This window comes from Lactuca serriola, chromosome 3 (assembly GCF_051521515.1).
Source record: "Lactuca serriola cultivar US96UC23 chromosome 3, Lser_US96UC23_V15, whole genome shotgun sequence".
Classification (NCBI taxonomy): domain Eukaryota; kingdom Viridiplantae; phylum Streptophyta; class Magnoliopsida; order Asterales; family Asteraceae; genus Lactuca; species Lactuca serriola.
Window position 1 is genome coordinate 243,969,331 of NC_136410.1, and position 17,961 is coordinate 243,987,291.

Genomic DNA, 17,961 nt, shown 5'->3' on the forward strand with positions numbered 1-17,961 from the left:
TATTCAACAATTCATTTAACCTATGAGTAATACTAACTGAACTCATTACAACCTATTAAAAGTGACATGTAACAAGGTTTCATTATATAGGTCGCGTTGCTTTATGAAATTTGAGAAATTGAAATCAGTTTCAATGAGACTCCAAAACCTCACTCCTCTCCAGGATCTCGCTGTTGAAAACCGCCCAAAGATGAGATGATACATCAACTGAAAGTGTTTCTGCCTTCACTTTCGAGTTTGAGAATCTACCGATGCCCAGAACTGAAAGAAAGAGTAGCAGAAGAGGCTCCTACTGACCCCTAACCTCCCATATCCCCTGGGAATTACAAAATTAATATGAGGGGAAGCCCATTCCTCTGTCATTGACCTCTTGTAGTTTTCAGATGAATATACGCATAAATTAGATATTAGATTTTTCTTTCACTCATAAAGAAGACTTCAGAGATTATCCAAGCTAAAGTATGTAATCATAAATGATATGTTTATCTCCTGGTATCAGAAAATCCTGTTGTTGATGAATATGATTTAGTTGTGAAATATTACTTTGGTAGTCAAGTCCTAAAATTTCGTTTGCTAATTGCTTAGCTTTGCTAGTAACTCCTTATTTGGCTTTGGCCCAAATGCACTTCAAGCGTTAAACAAAATTTGAACGGATAGACATGTAAACGCATCTTGATTTCTCTTACAGATGTAGATGACCAAAATATTTAATGGCACTTGTGTATGGATATAAGTTCTTTGTACCAAAAGGAGTAACAAAGATTCAACTTAACTTGATCAACCACTGTCCTGATGCTAGATTCAAACCCAAGTAACGTGATTGATTTAGTTTCAAGTGATGTGTGCTTCTGTACAGATTGTGTGTTTTGGATTGTTTAGATGGTATTCAAGAAGGCTGCCAGATTGCTAAACAAACATGAGGTGTTCTCTCTTCATTTTTATTTTAGTTTAGATCCTTTGGTTTCCCTCTGCAAATTTATTTTCAATCTGTCAACTCGCCTCTTCAAATATATCTATCTTAAATCTATTATCTAATTTGTTTACAAAAGTTGATCTAAATCTGGCCATGAATATACCCTAGATCTGATTTATGGTGCAGACGCATGCTATTGGTAGCATATGATGAGATATTTGGAAACATTTCAGGCATTTATAAAGTCTCTACTTGTTTTACAAAGTAAGGTTATTAATCCAATATCACCTTTTAATTAATTTTTATCTTCTCAAATGGCAAATCACCTTTTAATTAACAAAACCCCATTCTAATGTTGTAACACCTGAAATGTACCAATATTTTGCACCCAAAATCTACATCTACAAAAGTTGCGTAAATGGTCATGCTCCATAAATACTAGATCAGAATGTTATCTCTCCATTTCTCTATAGAACTTTTGGAGCATATCTCATGTCACCAAAGTTGCTATTTATGCATGTAATGAAATGACCAGATCCCTCCATCTCAAAAGAATCTCTAATTGAAGGATTCAGTGTGAAATTAACTTGTGGGGACAGCTGGTCAAATATTTTGTCGGGACTTCAATCCTTTAATCATTTGTACATTGAACCCACACATTAAACATGTCGGCAATTGACTGACCCATAGATGCATAAAAGCTCCCCGATTAAAATTTTTCACTCAGGCATTTTATCAAACAAGTAACATGCATATAGAAGCTATAAAATACAAAAGGATTAAATTATAGTCATTATATTATGAACATCTTTTATATAATAACATTCTACTTTGCAAAAAAAAAAAAAAAAACTTATTAAGGAATTATACTTTGAAATAACATTGTACTTTGGTAAATATGGTTCAAAACAGCATTGTACATTGGTTTTAAACCAAAGTAAACGAAATTACATTGTTGTTTACAAACCAAAACCCAAAGGACAATGTTGTTTCAAATTACAATGTCCATATAAGAAAAAAAAAATTAAAAGTAGAAGGCTATAATATAATTTCCTTGGTAAGTAACTAAAACAAAAAATAGAATAACAATTACTTAAGGAGGCAATTTGATGGTTAAATCGAAAACTTAACCTTCAAGATTATTATCACCTCAGATTCCAATCTTAGTAGCTCCTCTTAATCTTTTTTGTTTTTGTGATTTCATTTCATCTTATCCACCTGGAAACAAACTTGCCCTAATTAAATTATGAAAAAATTAAGGTAAGCATTGGTTTTGAAATTCCATATTTCCCTATGACTATGCAATTTCTCTAACCCTGCATATTGAGCATAAGCTTTACGACCTTGTGTAATCGATCAGTTCCAAAACAAACAACATATAAATGCTAATGAGATTTAAACTGAGATTTAATTACTAAACATTTCCAGATGCTCATTAAATATTATAAATTCAAATTTAAAAACTCCTAGAAATGAAAGTGTAGTGCTATTTCCTGTATTTATATTACAAAAACTTCATAGAAATTAAAGTACAATGCAATTTCTTGCTTTTGAATTTCAAAAATATTAACCGATCTCACAAGTAAACTCAAGTAAACACATCAACAATGGGTAATACCAATTAAAGCATATATTTAGCTTTCTTAAACATAAAAAATAAAATGAAACATATATAATTTCATTCATAAAAGATAAAACAGAAAATTCCATTAATATGTACTCCAAAACTTCTTCATCAATGATTTCGCTCCCTACTTGATAAGTGAGATTACCAACTATCTAAGAATCAACATGGTAGCATATAATAAATGCAAGAAATACCATCAAATCATCAATTCCTCTAACATCGATTATCCATTGAATTTACCCCATTAATTAGAAAAAAAAATAATAATAAAAGAATTTTTTTTTACTTCAACCAGCAGGTGTACTGAAATTCCAACAAATTTCTGCAGCCGAATCTATTAGGACATTATACTTCGAAGTTAAAAAAATATTAAGACATTCAAGACAATAAAAAAAAAACATGACACATTAGTCACTTACCTGACAGTATATATAAGGCCTTATGCTTTGGACAAAGTCCTCTCACAGCCTTAACGTAGCCATCTGGAGGAATTATAACCTCCATAGAAAATCAAACCCATTTCCATCAATAGAGATGCAAAATTTGAACTGCATATATTATCATTTATGATTATGAAGCTAAGGCACTGTTTCTTTTTTATGTAAATCCTTAACGGGTTAAGCAATTAATTGGACAGCTAGATATTACTGTTTCTTTTGTACTTAATATAGGCATAATGACTTTATTTGTTGGAATGTAAGGGTAAAATGTTTATTCAGTTTGATTATGCCAATTTAATCAAAGAAACGGATCATATGTATGCAACAAGTTATCTAGACAAAAATCATTACCCATCCAGCCACTTTACCTAGGACTTAATGCGGAAAAAAAACAGCCCCTTGTAGTAGATAGAAAAGAACACAGAAAAGAAAGGGGGAAATGACGATTACATGCTGCAGCTTCTCTTTGTATGTATATGTTCTCCTTTTTCTGCATAGGTAAGCCATTGTACGACCATGGAAGCAGCCACAACATGAGAAAATAATACCCTTCACATCAAACAGAGAAATTGAGGGATTTTACTTCTTAAATGCAATAATGATTTATAACTCATAACCTGATATTCATGAAATTGTTTTTTCTCATAACCCCGTTTTCTTGCAAGCTTTATAGCAGATTCTACTCCTTCAGAACTAGTAATCTTTGGAAGAACCATATCATATCCAAACATTTTGGTTATATCTGGAAAGACTGGAAATTTGTCGTTGTAGAAGGCTCTAGAACTGAGGGTTAGGGTTTGTGCCTGGTCAATCAAGGCTATCAAGATCTTTCGATGAGAATGCCCCTGTAGCAAAAACCAATTATGCCCTTTGATCAAGAAATTTGGTCAATAGATAACTATTTAAATTAAACCTTGTTTGCGTCTCACCTGATTAAGTGCACAGTAAGTTGCAAGAAAGTCGAGATATTTTTTCTTTCTGGGTCCCAAATAGCTGACCCTTTTCCATGAGAAAATACAACAGGGGCATGATGATAACTGAGAAAGAACCATTCAGAAGGTTAAATTGTGGTTACAGATTTCAGCATGTAGGACGAGTAACGTAATGCAGTTCATCAACTAACAACCTTTTTTTAATAAAAATTAGGGTAAATTACACAAATGGTCCCTGCGGTTTAAGATAATTTATACGTTTGGTCCCTAATAACCTTTTATTAACTCGGATAGTCCTTACGATTTGTTTTTGTTTCGAATTTAGTCCCTGATCAACTTAAAATGACCATGATACCCTTATATGTCTTTTAATAGTTTATTTATTATTATTATTATTATATAAATTAGATATAAAATAAATAATAAATAAAAATGCCAAACATAATCTTTCTCTCTCTACACTAAATACACGTGAGACTTCATCTTCCAACTTCAACGACTTCCTCTCCACTTTCCGGTGACTCCCAATCTTCCCCTCTGGTGACCACCTTTCTGCTGCACCTTCTTTCTGCAGTCGCCGCCCCTCCTTTCGACGTCTTCTTCCCCACTTACACTCTCTTCGAATCCTTCATCTTAAAACAATATTGATTTCTCACAGGGGTCACAAGAAGGGTACCGATCTGTTCTAATCAACTGTAGTTAGTTTAACATCGTAAATCCGGTATGTCTTGAAACCCTCAAGAATTACATTTTAGCATAAGTGGTCCCTTGAGTACGCTCGGCGTACTATGCCTGGTTGGTCGCGGAGGAACTAGAGGTATGCTGGGAGTACCAAGCCGTACGTCGGGCATACGTGCCAGGGGTTCAAAACCCTAATTTTCGGACATGAGACCTATTTAAGCGACCTTAAGTCCCTTGGACTTAGCCCTAGAGAGCCTCCACTGCCCTAGAACGCCCTTACAATCCAGAGAACTTGTGTAAGACCACTTTGAGCTTGGATAAGTGCATTATGACTATTTTAGTGTTAATTACAAGTAGAAGAGGTGGTTATACAAGCTTGGAACGAGTTGGTGCTGCAAGATCCTGCATCATAGTCATCTTGCAAAGCTTTTGGAGGTAAAAAAAAACTTGGATCTTTCATCTTAAATCTCTACATTTAGCTAGGGTTTTCTACCTTGTCCCTTTTTGGTTGATTTTGGACCTCCATTGAGAGTTAAGCAACTCCAGAAGACGAGAAAGACAAATCTGAGGTCCCTTGGTCCTTTAATATCATAAAAATGGAAGCTTGATGGGAGATTTGGCGTCATGCATGGGTTAAAGACCTTAGAAAGGTCTTAATGGAGAAGTTGGGTGTGTATGAGACATGCAAAGGCATAAAGTTGCCAACTTTATGCCTTAGGACACCTTTACAGACTTAGATCTGGCTTTTGGACGTAAAGGAAACGAGTATTAAGCACTTAATGGAGAAAGTGCTCAAACTGGTTGTACGTTGGGCGTAGTCCAGTGTACGCCGCATGTAGTCCCAAGTCAAGTACGCTTTGTAACGACCCAAACTTTTAAAGAAAATTTTCACTTTTAATTAATAAAACATAATTGTTTAAACCATGAAATCCCAACATAATTGTTTTCAAATCAACGATTCATTACAACTTATTCAAATCATTAAAGTGTCTCCAAACCCTAACAGTGAAAGAGAGAGATAGAGTGTACACCGCGCCATCACGCCTTGCCCTTGCCCTTGGGCTCAGATATACCTGAAACAAATCAACAACATGTAAGCGAAATTCTTAATGAGTTCCCTAGATCATACCACACACTACACATACACATATCCTGCTAGCTAATTAAAGATACCCACATATCACATAAGCCATGCATACATAAAACCTGTAATAGTGTCATGGGCTACCCCACATGGTCTTTACCTAGGACTGCCATGGGCTACCCCACATGGTCTTACATCCAATTCCATGGGCTACCCCATATGGTTTTTACCTAGGACTGTCATGGGCTACCCCACATGGTCTTACATCCAATGTTATCGGCTATCCCACATGGTCTTTACCTAGGACTGAAAATATATTAAGAAAAGGTAAAGAATGATGAAATTTCAATCATTTTCATGGATCCCGGTACCATGTCAGAAGATGGACATGAAATTTGGAGAAACCGTTTTGACGGGATTAAAATAAAATACAATATGAAGTATAATTTGTATTTTAGATACTGTACTTTTTATTTAGTATATTATTTGTAACTTTTAATTTCTAAATTGTAATCTTTAATTAATATTTAGTAATTGTAACTCTTAATTTCTAATTAATGTAATATTCTAGTTTTATTTATTAATATCATTTATAAAAAAAATAAAAATGATGATGTGGAAATCCATTGAACTCTTAAGAGTTTAATGGAGTGTAGAGTTTAATAGGTTAAATGGTATATAGTTAATGGAATGTTGATGTGGCAATCCATTGAACTCTTAAGAGTTCAATGCATTCAAGATGGCCTTAGCTCAACTTTGAGATGTGGGACTGCCTGCACTTTTTAAAAACTCATATGACCCATACTTTTGATATTTTAGCTGTATGTGACTTTTGACTTGCTTTTTTTGTCAGGATTTTTTTATGTGGTGTATACTAGACAGACCCTTTCTCTCCCCCCCCCCTTTTTTTTTCTTTTGTCATCTAGAACTAGATATTTCTTTTTTCATCTAGAACGAGATATAAGCATCAAACATTTTTGTTTTATGGTGCACTGTGTTCCCTCCATATTTTTATTGAAAAGAGACCTCATGGAAAAAATGGACAGATCAAGAGATCTGAACGATGGTTAAACAGATCTAAAAAGATCTTGTTAAGAACCAAATCGATCTGAATAGATCTTGGCAAAAGCCAAGCGGATCCGAACCAAATGGTGCTCGAAATGAACATATCTGAGGAAAACCTTAGCTAAAACGATAGATCTGAGCCGATCTAGACAAGAACGAGATCATAGCTGCTCGTTCGAGTCCGAGATGGCACCAAATGATGTGACATCGACTCCGACCACCTGCTCTGTGGAAGTGCTTCTATGTTAGAGACAGATCTGCGAGGTCACAACATAGGGATACGTTAGAGCCGCCCCAGGGACTGTGCCCCAGGAGTGGACTTTGACGGTCAAGTTAGATCATCTGGTAGATCTGAGATGGTTCTCTTTAGATAGATAGGACCATCTTGGTGTCGGTGGTGGTGTATGGTGGTTGACGGCGGCGGGTGGTGGCTGAGCCACCAGGCTGGAGAATAGTGTGGCGGTTGAGCCATGGGGAGAGGTCTAGTGGCGGTTGAACCACCTGGGGAAGAGTCCCGCTTCATGGAGGAGGCACTATTCTATTTATAGTGCACCATTAGGTGAAGGGGAATTAAGTCAGGCCTTGGTCCAGCCCAATTCAGGCCCAGCTAGCAAGGAGCTGGGCAAGGCTGCCCGGGGGTGTCGGGCGGGGCTGGCGGGCACGCCCTAGGCAAGGCTGGCGGGCGCGCACCAGGAGAGGCTAGCAAGGGAGTCCCCAGCAAGGCATGCAAGGGAACGCCAAGCAGAACTGGCAGGAGTGCACCAGGCCAGGCTGGCACGCCAAAGCAGTCTAGGCCATGCTAATGGACCATACATCATCAATATATATATATATATATATATATATATATATATATATATATATATATATATGATTTAAAGGGCTTAGGACTAATAATTCGCTTTATTTCCTTTTCTTTGTTTGGATGTGGGCTTAGGGTAGAGTTATTTGTCCGGATGTCATTTTAAAATTTAATTATATATATATATATATATATATATATATATATATATATATATATATATATATATATATATGAATATAAAAGTTATTTCAATCAGATTTATATTCCCTTTGTAACATGCTGAGCAAAGGGGATACTTTCGTAAATATTACATGTCAAACGGAAAACACATACAAATTATAATAGGTATAATTTATGGAACTCTCAAACTATTTTCACTAATCAGTTATACAAAGTTTAATGGTATACTCTCGTACAAATACTTTACAGTCAAGTATTTTAGAAAAGGGACATACTATTAGTTCATTTACTTCAAAATGACTTTTCATCATTATTATATACGTAATGGTCGATAAGGTTTTTGTGAGACAATGTTCAGTGGCTTATTCATTTAGGCAATACTATTAAAGTACAGATGTTATAACTACAATCTCCAGAGAGCGAGCGAGAGAGAGAGAGAGAGAGAGAGAGAGAGAGAGAAATATGTATAGATCTATATATGATTAACAATCACACACTCAGACTGGTCGCTATAGTTGGGATGGTATGCCTATGAGTGACAAATGTCGTTAACAGTTCTGACACCTACAAAGCGTCATATCAGGCCATCTAGTCATAGCATGGTTATAATAACTCACAAAAAGATATGAACAAATACAATTAGTGTATAATTAATCAAACCAAAGAATACGAATAAAAAGTTCTGGTTTTACAATAATATGATTCACAGTATTATATTACGATTTACAATTACAGCTGGTAGAGCAAGGCATACTCACTTTTACAGGGTTTTCAAAGAGTACAATTATAGAACTTGGAAAACATAAACAATACATAAAACATTTTTTTTTAGTTTTATTGTGAACTAAAACTATATCATACTATTTTATAGTACAACACTTATACATAACGATTTTATGGTATTAAAACTACTTTTCAGTTACAATAGAAAATATTGGATTTTCTAGAACAGTAAACATACTCATTATTTCAAGGAACAGAAAACAAGCTTTTAAACATGAATACTTATGCACTTACCAACTTAAATGTTGATACTATCTTTTTCAAAATACTTGTATTTTCAGGGAACTAGTAGACAGATACATCCCCAGGATTTTGAGAAGACGGAGCAGTACTGTAGCACCTGGTTCTTGGTGTGTATTTTTATTTAACTGTTTTGCATTTTTGCCCTGGGACTCGGCGAGTTGAAGGACCAACTCGTCAAGTAGAAGTGGGATGGGACGCGGGATTTAAGTATTGGACTCGTCGAGTCAGGTTCCGGACTCAACGAGTAGGCTCTGATTGACAAAACCCTAATCTGAGGGTTTTCACCCTATTTAATCATCTCTTTCAGCCACCACTCGTACCTATTGCTCCCAGAAACCCTCCATAGCAAACCCTAAGTGTATTGGTGCAAGATCTAAGGCTTTTGAGTGAGTTTTGTGGGTTTTGACCTCAAGGAAGAAGGAATAGCATAGAAGGATCAAGAGGAGCCTGAAGGATTCGAGTTTGGTTCATCATTTGCAGTCTTTGAAAGGTATAAAGTCTATACCTTGCTTGTTCAATTGTTAGATCCCTTTTCGGGGAAGATTTAGGGCTTTTTAAGCCATATGAGGTATCCAACCTTGATTGCAAACATGGTTGGGGGTCAAGACATCGGATCTAAGCCTTGGGAGGAGTCACAAGGCAGATTTGGGTTGCTTTTGCACTCAAGGAAGGTCTCATGCAACATAAGAGCCATTTTAGAGACTTTTAGGGTCAAAAGTCCCATGCACGCACGTAAAGTTCGTAACTTTACATGCTAGATCGAGCTTAGGGGCTTGGATCTATAATTTGGTCAAAGGTTGTACATCAGAAATCAAGGATATAGGACGTGGACGTTATCAACTCGGTGAGTCCCTTCTTGGGACTCGACGAGTCCAAGGTGTAAGGTCCCATATCCGTTGAGGGTCAAAAGAACTCAGTTGGGTGTTAGAAGGGTTGTAGAAGGTCCGAAGGAGTGACCCAACGTATTGGACTTAGCCTTATACCTGGAGTTCATGGGACTCAACGAGTGCTAGAACAGACTCGGCGAGTCCAAGGCAATCTCCCAAAACATGAAGATGAACTCGGAGAGTCAAAGACAGGACTTGTTCATCATATGAAGGTGAACTTGACGAGTTGTTTATACAACTCGGCGAGTTGGATGAAGGTTCATTCGATGTTCATATAGAAGAGGAACTCTTCGAGTCGTTGCCAAACTCGACTAGTCGAGTCGTGGATAAGGACGGGTAAATGGTTAGGGATTCGACGAGTTGACGGCCCAACTCGGCGAGTCGGGTCAACTGGAAGTTGACTTTGACTTGGACTTGGTTGGGGGTAAATTAGTCATTTTACCCTAAGAGTAGATATCGGATTCTGAATGAGTGTCTTGTGGGGATTATAGCTGGAGGATTTCCGGAGCAGCAGCAGACAAAGGTTTCCCGCACAGATTATCAGCATCTACTCGTACGAGGTGAGTTACCTTCCAGTAGCGGTGGGTCTACGACCACAATGTCGGCCCACCAATAGGAGTTGTATGTTAGATGATTGTCTTTGTGATATCATCTAGGTTTGCTACTACCTGATATGTTTTATGTTGGCATGATATGTTATCTGTGAGAGTAGTAGAGTTCGGTTGTTAGGACGAAGGGTAGGTCAAACACCCCAGATATGTATGACAGTATGTGATGATATGTTTATATGCTGGCATGATATGTTATATGTGATAGTGGTAGTAAGAGGGGAATAGTCCCCAAGTTCGGTTGTTAGGACCAAAGGGTAGTTCGGACACCCTAGATATGTCTGATAGTATGTTTATGTTATGATATATGTGATAGTAGTAGTAGGGGGTGGAATAGTCCCCGAGGGTCGGTTGTTAGGACCGACGGGTAGGTCAGCACCCCAGAATGGCTTGACATGGGTAGTTCAGCACCCCAGAATGGCTTGACACGGGTAGGACGGCACCCCAGAATGGCCGCATGGGTAGGTCGGGCACCCCATAATTGCCCGGTAGTATGTATGCTTTGTGATTGTATGGTATGGGGTACGAAGGGGGGACTCACTAAGCTTTATGCTTATAGTTTACAGTTTTGGTTTCAGGTACCTCTTCAGTGAAGGGGAAGGAGCTGGCACGGTAGCGGCACATCATACACACAATCTTTGTTTTTCACACTATGGATATTCTGGGATTGTACTCTAACATGTTACTAATTTTATGACTTGGGTTTTCAGACATTATACATTGTTTTATGAGATTATGTGATTTCACAGTATTTTCTTATGAATGTTTTTATGAGCCAGTTAATTAAAATGAAATTTTTGGACTTGAAAATTAGGTTGTTACAAGTTGGTATCAGAGCCCTGGTTTGAGGGATTCAGACACACCCTTGGGAGTGTCTGGACTCAAATCAAGGGATTAAAAGATTTTTACAAGAAAGATGGGTTCCTAAAAACTAAGATAAAAGAGTTTTGGGAAAGAACAAAGTGTGTGATGTGCGCGACCGGCCGAGCTCAAGTAAGTATTCCCCAAAGCACCCATACAAGTTTATATTATGTTTATCAGTTTCAGTAGAACAACATGCTAGAATAGGACTAAGGATCTAGGAATGATGCCTTATGTTTCTGCTTTATGTGCTTCAGCTTATGAGAATTGCATGCTAGTATTAAGTAGACAGTAGTAGGATAGTCTGTTTAGGTTATGCCTGGTAGTACGAGCTCAGCATTGTATGCTGGTATAGTTTCTCGTTAGGAGAATAGAGTTGCTTGAGTAGTTTCCTGTGTCTGAATGATGCTTGCTTCGTGCTTGTAGGGATCTGAATGACGGGAGTTAGCCATTATGTGAGTACGTCGCGTCACATGTGATTAGGATTGAATAATCTCAGAGTGATGGATTTGGACCTGTTGCGCAGCTCTCGTTTGAGTCTAACCGTTGTAGGGACGAGTCTTTTACTTGAAGGATTATCTAAGCCTCAACACATGTGATTGTATTTAGGTGGTGACTAATTGGCATCACAAGGAAGCCTTTAGCAGCTGAGGACTAGTTTGGGTGGAGTCAGAGGTTCCCTAGGGTAAGCCTAGGATGAGAGTAGCAGAGATGAGCAGTGGTAAAAGGGACTTGGTGGAGTAAAGGCGGTCCTTGAGGAAAGTACGGATAAATGTGGAAGGTAGTATGGGCCCGTACTACTGAAAGCAGAGGATCCGTACTCGAATTGAGGAAAGCTGAGGCAAGACCAAGGAACTTGTGATGGGTGTGATCCCTCTAGATGTACCAGTACCACTGACGGTTGTCATGATGTATTGCAGAATGGTGGTACTACGTCTGAGGCTAGCAGTTGCCAGCTCAGGAGAGGGATCGGGTTCAGGTTCAGGCTCCGAACCATTAGATGAGAGGCTACGCGAGTTCATCGCGTCAGAGATCACTAGATACTTCCATGATGCAACCCCGGTCATCTTTGGGTCGATCAAGGAAGGGATTGTCGAGCTGATGGAGGATCGCCTTAGGGCGTTCAGGAGTGACATGGCGACCAGCCAGTCAGGATCCCGCACACTGTCCTTTAAGGACTTCGGGGGCAGTGGTGCATTGGATTTACATGGGGCGAAGGACCCTATTGCTGCCAGACGATGGATTGCGAACACTTAGTCAATGCAGTTGACCAGGTTCTGCCTCGAGGGATCAAAGGTGAGATATGCAACAGGGTGTTTGAGAGACAGAGCTAGAGATTGGTGGGAGTCTGTTGGTGACTCATTAGGAGCCTCGGCTGTTGAGGCTATGACATGGCCGAACTTTGTGACCCAGTTCAGAGCGGAGTTCGCACCTACAGTGGAGCTCCAGCAGTTAGCCAGGGAGTTTTTGGATATAAGACAGACCACAGAGACTGTGGCGGAGATCACCGCCAAGTTCCGGGAGAGGGCATTACTGGTGCCCCAATATGCGGGTGATGAGGACATGAGGAGGACCCGCTATCATGATATGCTATGAGCTGATATTTGGGATCATGTCAGTTTTTCATCTTGCCCTACCCTAGATTCCATGAATGCCAGGGCAAGGGAGAGGTAGATCGATCTGGAGCATGTCCGTAAGAGGAAGGTAGAGGAGGGGCAGACAATTGGGGCTTCGGGGAAAAAGCCCAAGGGATCAGATGGTAGGCCGAAAGGCCTGTCAGGACAGGGCCGCTGCAGGAAATGCGGCAAGCTGCACGAGGGAGCATGTAGGTTGGGATCGTCGGGCTGCTACAAGTGCGGAAGATGGGGCATTTCAGCAGGGACTGTTTTGCCCATGCGCCTACTATTCAGACATCTGAGTTGCTGTGTTTCCACTGCAACTAGAGGAGCCATAAGAAGGCCAATTGCCCCCAATTGATAGCAACAACGCCAGTGAAGGCACCAGCCCCAGCGACCCTGCGGATTACTGATGGGTGGCAGGGCAAGACAGAGGCTCCAGTGGTGAAGAGCCGGTCCTTCCAGTTGACTACCGAGGAGGCACGCGCTGCACCCGATGTGGTGATGGGTATGACTTCTCATTTATGCTTTTATGATACGCTGCTGTGATTTTGATATGTTATGTATGTGCTCTGTTTAGGATTGTTTCATGTGAACGGTATCCCAGTTTAGGTATTGTTTGATATCGGGTGCTACCCTATCATTTGTCTCTCTTGAGCTTAGCAAGAAGTTTTCTGAGTCTTTGGGCATGTTGGATTGCTCTCTAGAGGTCGAGATTGTGGACGACCGGTCGGTGCGAGCATCAGAGGTCTTCCGAGATTGTGTTTTGAGATTGTTCGAGGAGCATTTCCTGGTAGACTTGGTTCCCATACCTTTGCGGGGGAACAAGGTTATTTTCGTCGTGGATTGGCTAAGCCCCAATGGGACAGTGATAGATTGCGCACAACATTTGGTGTGAGTCAAGACCCCACGAGGGTGAGAGGTAGTGATTCAGGGCGAGAGGCCACAGCGAGGGCCAGCTGTATGTTCGGCAGCGAGGGCAAGGCGTTACCTTCAGCAGGGTTACGCAGGATATGTCGCTTATGTCATGGACACTCGGGAGGCGGGTAAGGAGACAGTGGGCGATGTGCCCATGGTGCGAGAGGTTGCGGACGTATTCCCCGAGGATTTGCCTGGGATACCTCCGGAGCGACAGGTGGAGTTCAGGATCGACCTAGTCCCTGGTGCGGCTCCGATAGCCAAGGCACCGTATCGCATCGGATGTGTATAGATTATCGGGAGCTGAATAAGGTAACGGTGAAGAACCGTTACCCACTCCCGCGGATCGATGATCTATTTGACTAGCTACAGGGAGCGTCTTGGTTCTCGAAGATTGATCTACATTCAGGATATCATCATATGAGGGTCAGAGAGGAGGATGTACAAAAGACTACGTTTCGGACGCGCTATGGCCACTACGAGTTAGTGGTGATGCCCTTCGGGCTCACCAATGCTCCTGCCGCATTCATGGACCTCATGAACCGCGTGTGTAGACCAATGTTAGACCGGTCTGTGATAGTATTTATTGATGATATCTTGGTTTACTCCAAGACATAGGAGGAGCATGAGGAGCATCTGCGAGAGGTTCTGGAGACTTTAAGAAGGGAGAACTTATATGCTACGTTCTCCAAGTGTGAGTTCTGGTTGCGCAAGGTGCAGTTTCTCGGACATCTTGTCAACCAGAATGGGATATCGGTGGACCCAACCAAAGTGGAGGCCGTAATGAGATGGGAGGTTCCGAGGTCTCCATCTGAGATTCGGAGTTTCCTAGGATTAGCCGGCTACTATCGGAGATTCATCCAGGATTTCTCCAAGATAGCCGTACCCCTGACCAGGCTAACGAGGAAAGTCGTGGTCTTTCGTTGGGGGCCTGAGCAGCAGGTTGCATTCGAGTCATTGAGACAGAGATTGTGCGAGGCACCAATCTTAACCCTGCCAGAGGGCATGGAGGATTTTGTTGTGTACTACGACGCATCCATTTCAGGTTTGGGCGCGGTACTGATGCAGAGAGGGCATGTCATCGCCTACGCTTCGAGGCAGCTGAAGCCTCACGAGGCGAATTACCCGATGCATGATTTGGAGTTGGGGGCTGTTGTGTTCGCCCTCAAGATTTGGCGCCATTACCTCTATGGGGTCCATTGTACCATCTACACGATCCACAAGAGTTTGAGGTACCTCATGGATCAGCCGAATCTAAACATGAGGTAGCATCGGTGATTGGACGTGGTGAAGGATTACGATTGTGAGATCCTTTACCACCCGGGGAAGGCCAATGTGGTGGCCGACGTGCTAAGCCGCAAGGCAGTGCCGCTCAGGGATACCTGCATGAGGATGACCGTGGTGACTCCACTGTTGGAGCGGATTCGAGAGGCCCAGCAGGAGGCCATGAAGGAGGAACATCGGAAGAGTGAGAGGATTGTAGGCCAAGTTTCCTCCTTTGATTATGATAGCCGAGGGATGTTGACCCTCCACCGCAGGGTGTGGGTGCTGTACCATGGGGGTGTGTTCCAAGCTCTAATGGAGGAGGTGCACAAATCACGATTCTCCATTCATACTGGGGCGACGAAGATGTATAGGGATCTTCGTCTGCACTATTGGTGGCCCTGCATGAAGCGGGATGTAGCATGGTACGTAGAGCGGTGCTTGACTTGCAGGGAGGTCAAGGCCGAGCACCAGAGGCCACACGACAAGATGCAGCTGTTGGATATCCCGTTGTGGAAATGAGAAGACATTACGATGGATTTTATCACAAACCTTCCCAAGACCGCGCGGGGAGTGGATTCGATTTGGGTCATCTTCGATCGATTGATCAAGAGCACCCATTTTATTCTGATTCAGGAGAGCGTCTCGGCCGAGAAGTTGGCCGACATCTATATCAGGGAGGTGGTGGCGCGGCACGGGGTGCCAGTTTTGGTGATTTTAGACAGGGATGTACGATTCACTTCTAGGTTTTGGAAGAAGTTTCATGACGAGATGGGTACTCGTCTGCATTTTAGCACCTCCTTTCACCCGTAGAGGGATGGTCAGAGCGAGCGGACCATCCGGACTCTGGAGGATATGCTGCGAGCATGCGTGTTAGACTTTGAAGGTAGTTGGGATACCTACCTTCCATTGGCAAAGTTCTCCTATACCAATAGTTATCATGTGAGCATTGACCGCCCTCCCTTCGAGATGCTGTATGGGAGGAGGTGCAGAAACCCGATATGTTGGGGCGAGGTTGGCCAGAGGGTAATGGGGAGCACCAAAGTAGTGCTCAAGACGACAGAGAGGATTCGGCAGGTCCGGAGCAGGCTTCAGACTGCTCAGAGTCGGCAGAAAAGTTATGCTGATAAGCGCCGATCAGACCTGGAGTTCCAGGTCGGGGATATGGTTCTCCTAAAGGTGTCATCATGGAAGGGCATCATCCGATTTAGGAAACGGGGCAAGTTGGGCCCCAGGTACATTGGACCGTTCAGGGTCTTAGCTCGAGTAGGCAAGGTGGCGTACATGTTGGATCTGCCAGCCAAACTCAGTCAGATCCACAACACTTTCAACGTCTCCCAGCTGCGCAAGTCCCTGGTAGACGACTCAGTAGTGGTACCCTTAGAGGATATTCAGGTAGATGACAGCCTGAATTACATCGAGCAACCTGTAGCAATCCTCGACCGGAAGTCGAAAGATCTGAGGAACAAAAAGGGTGGAGCTCGTGAAGGTGCAATTGCAGCACCGGAGGGGCTTGTAATGGACCTGGGAGCCTATGGATGAGATGATGGAGCATTACCCAGAGCTGTTCTAGGAACGAGCAGCAGACTTCAAGGACGAACTCTAAAATAAGTAGGGGGAGATTTGTAGCACCTGGTTCTATGTATTTTTATTTAAGTGTTTTGCCTTTTTTGCCTGGGACTCGGCGAGTTGAAGGACCAACTCGTTGAGTATAAGCGGGATGAGACGCGGGATTTAAGTATTGGACTCATCGAGTTGGGTCCCGGACTCGACGAGTAGGCTCTGACTAGTCAAAAACCCTAATCTGAGGGTTTGCACCCTATTCAATCATCTCTTTCAGCCACCACTCGTCCCTATTGCTCCTAGAAATCCTCCATAGCAAACCCTAAGTGTAATGGTGCAAGTGATGTGTTTTGAGCATTCTAATACTTCCTAAGTGTACATGCAACCCTAATAACCTTGGATCTATGTTTGTCTAATTATCATGCAAAGTTGATTTCCAAGGCTATGATCCTATCTAGCATACATGGGGAACAATTTTAACTTAAATAATAGATAGAATTATATACCTTGTTGTTGTAAATGTTCCTTGAAACCTTGTGAGCCTAGCACCCTAAGTGAGATGCCTCAAATGCTTTACACAACACCAAATTGTATGGAGTAAACTTGGAGAGAAAGTGTAACACACTAAAATCGGCTCTAGCCCTCTTGTTTCTTATCTAACCGATTTTGGGAGAACACATGAGCTTTATATAGTGTTGACACATCTAGGGTTACACCATGTTAACCCTAATGTATCATGACTCTTCATTTCCATGACCCATGGGTTTGTAACTCCCATGGAGCCTCCATGGACCATCCAATGGGTTTAACCCAACTTGATTATCCATGGAGCCTATTAGCCCACTATATAAGTTATGGATGATTTACATAATCAACCCATATATTTAATTAGTTATCTTTTTGATCACTTAATTAATTCTAAAATTAATTCTTGATCAAACTAATTAAATAATATTATTAATATATTAGAACTTATAATATATTAATAACCACAAGTGTTATTTCTCTCATTTAGTCTATCCAATTGCATGGTGCCATGCAACCCAAATGGACCATGCCGGGTCGGGTCAAGTACATACCAGAAATAGTTATGGACTTAGACACCTTATCCAACAGTCTCCCACTTGGATAAGTCTAATAACTATGGCTACAAGTATGACTTCAAGAACCGATCGGCAATCGTAGCTCTTTTCAAGATTTCTCGGAACTGAGAAGATGATGGTACGCCATTTCAGATAAGGGATCATATAATCCTCTGTTCTAGATATCAGCCAGACAAATACATGGAACAATGTCTTACTTATTGTCCAGCAATTTGTTTCCCGATTTCTGATTTGTTTGACATAGAACTTAATTGAACACATCAACTTAGTTCTGACCGGCCCCGGTACATAGGTCAAAACAAAATCATCGAGGGGCCCAGATATCAGCTTCTAATCCAAGAAGGAACAGATAACTAACTCATACTTAACAAGTCATATCTCTAGGTTTG

The 17,961-nt window shown here is 41.3% G+C and overlaps 1 protein-coding gene across 6 annotated transcripts; it reads right to left on the bottom strand.

Annotated features, from left to right (window-relative positions):
- Positions 1-1,857: 1,857 nt before the first annotated feature.
- LOC145093809 (ornithine aminotransferase, mitochondrial-like) lies at positions 1,858-4,060 on the bottom strand. Of its 6 annotated transcripts, none has more exons than XM_079032064.1 (5): positions 3,910-4,060; positions 3,598-3,825; positions 3,431-3,529; positions 2,960-3,038; positions 1,858-2,131 (listed from the first exon to the last, which is right to left on the bottom strand). In XM_079032064.1, exons 1-5 carry the CDS (start codon positions 4,030-4,032, stop codon positions 2,124-2,126), a joined length of 537 nt encoding a protein of 178 aa, XP_078888190.1. In that variant the 5' UTR covers positions 4,033-4,060; the 3' UTR covers positions 1,858-2,123. The 6 variants fall into 6 exon arrangements, 5 of the variants coding, with proteins under 5 accessions (XP_078888190.1, XP_078888193.1, XP_078888192.1 ...); XR_013703097.1 differs by lacking the exon at positions 1,858-2,131 and adding an exon at positions 2,526-2,874 and having other exon boundaries at positions 2,960-3,088; XM_079032063.1 differs by lacking the exon at positions 1,858-2,131 and adding an exon at positions 2,526-2,874.
- Positions 4,061-17,961: the final 13,901 nt, after the last annotated feature.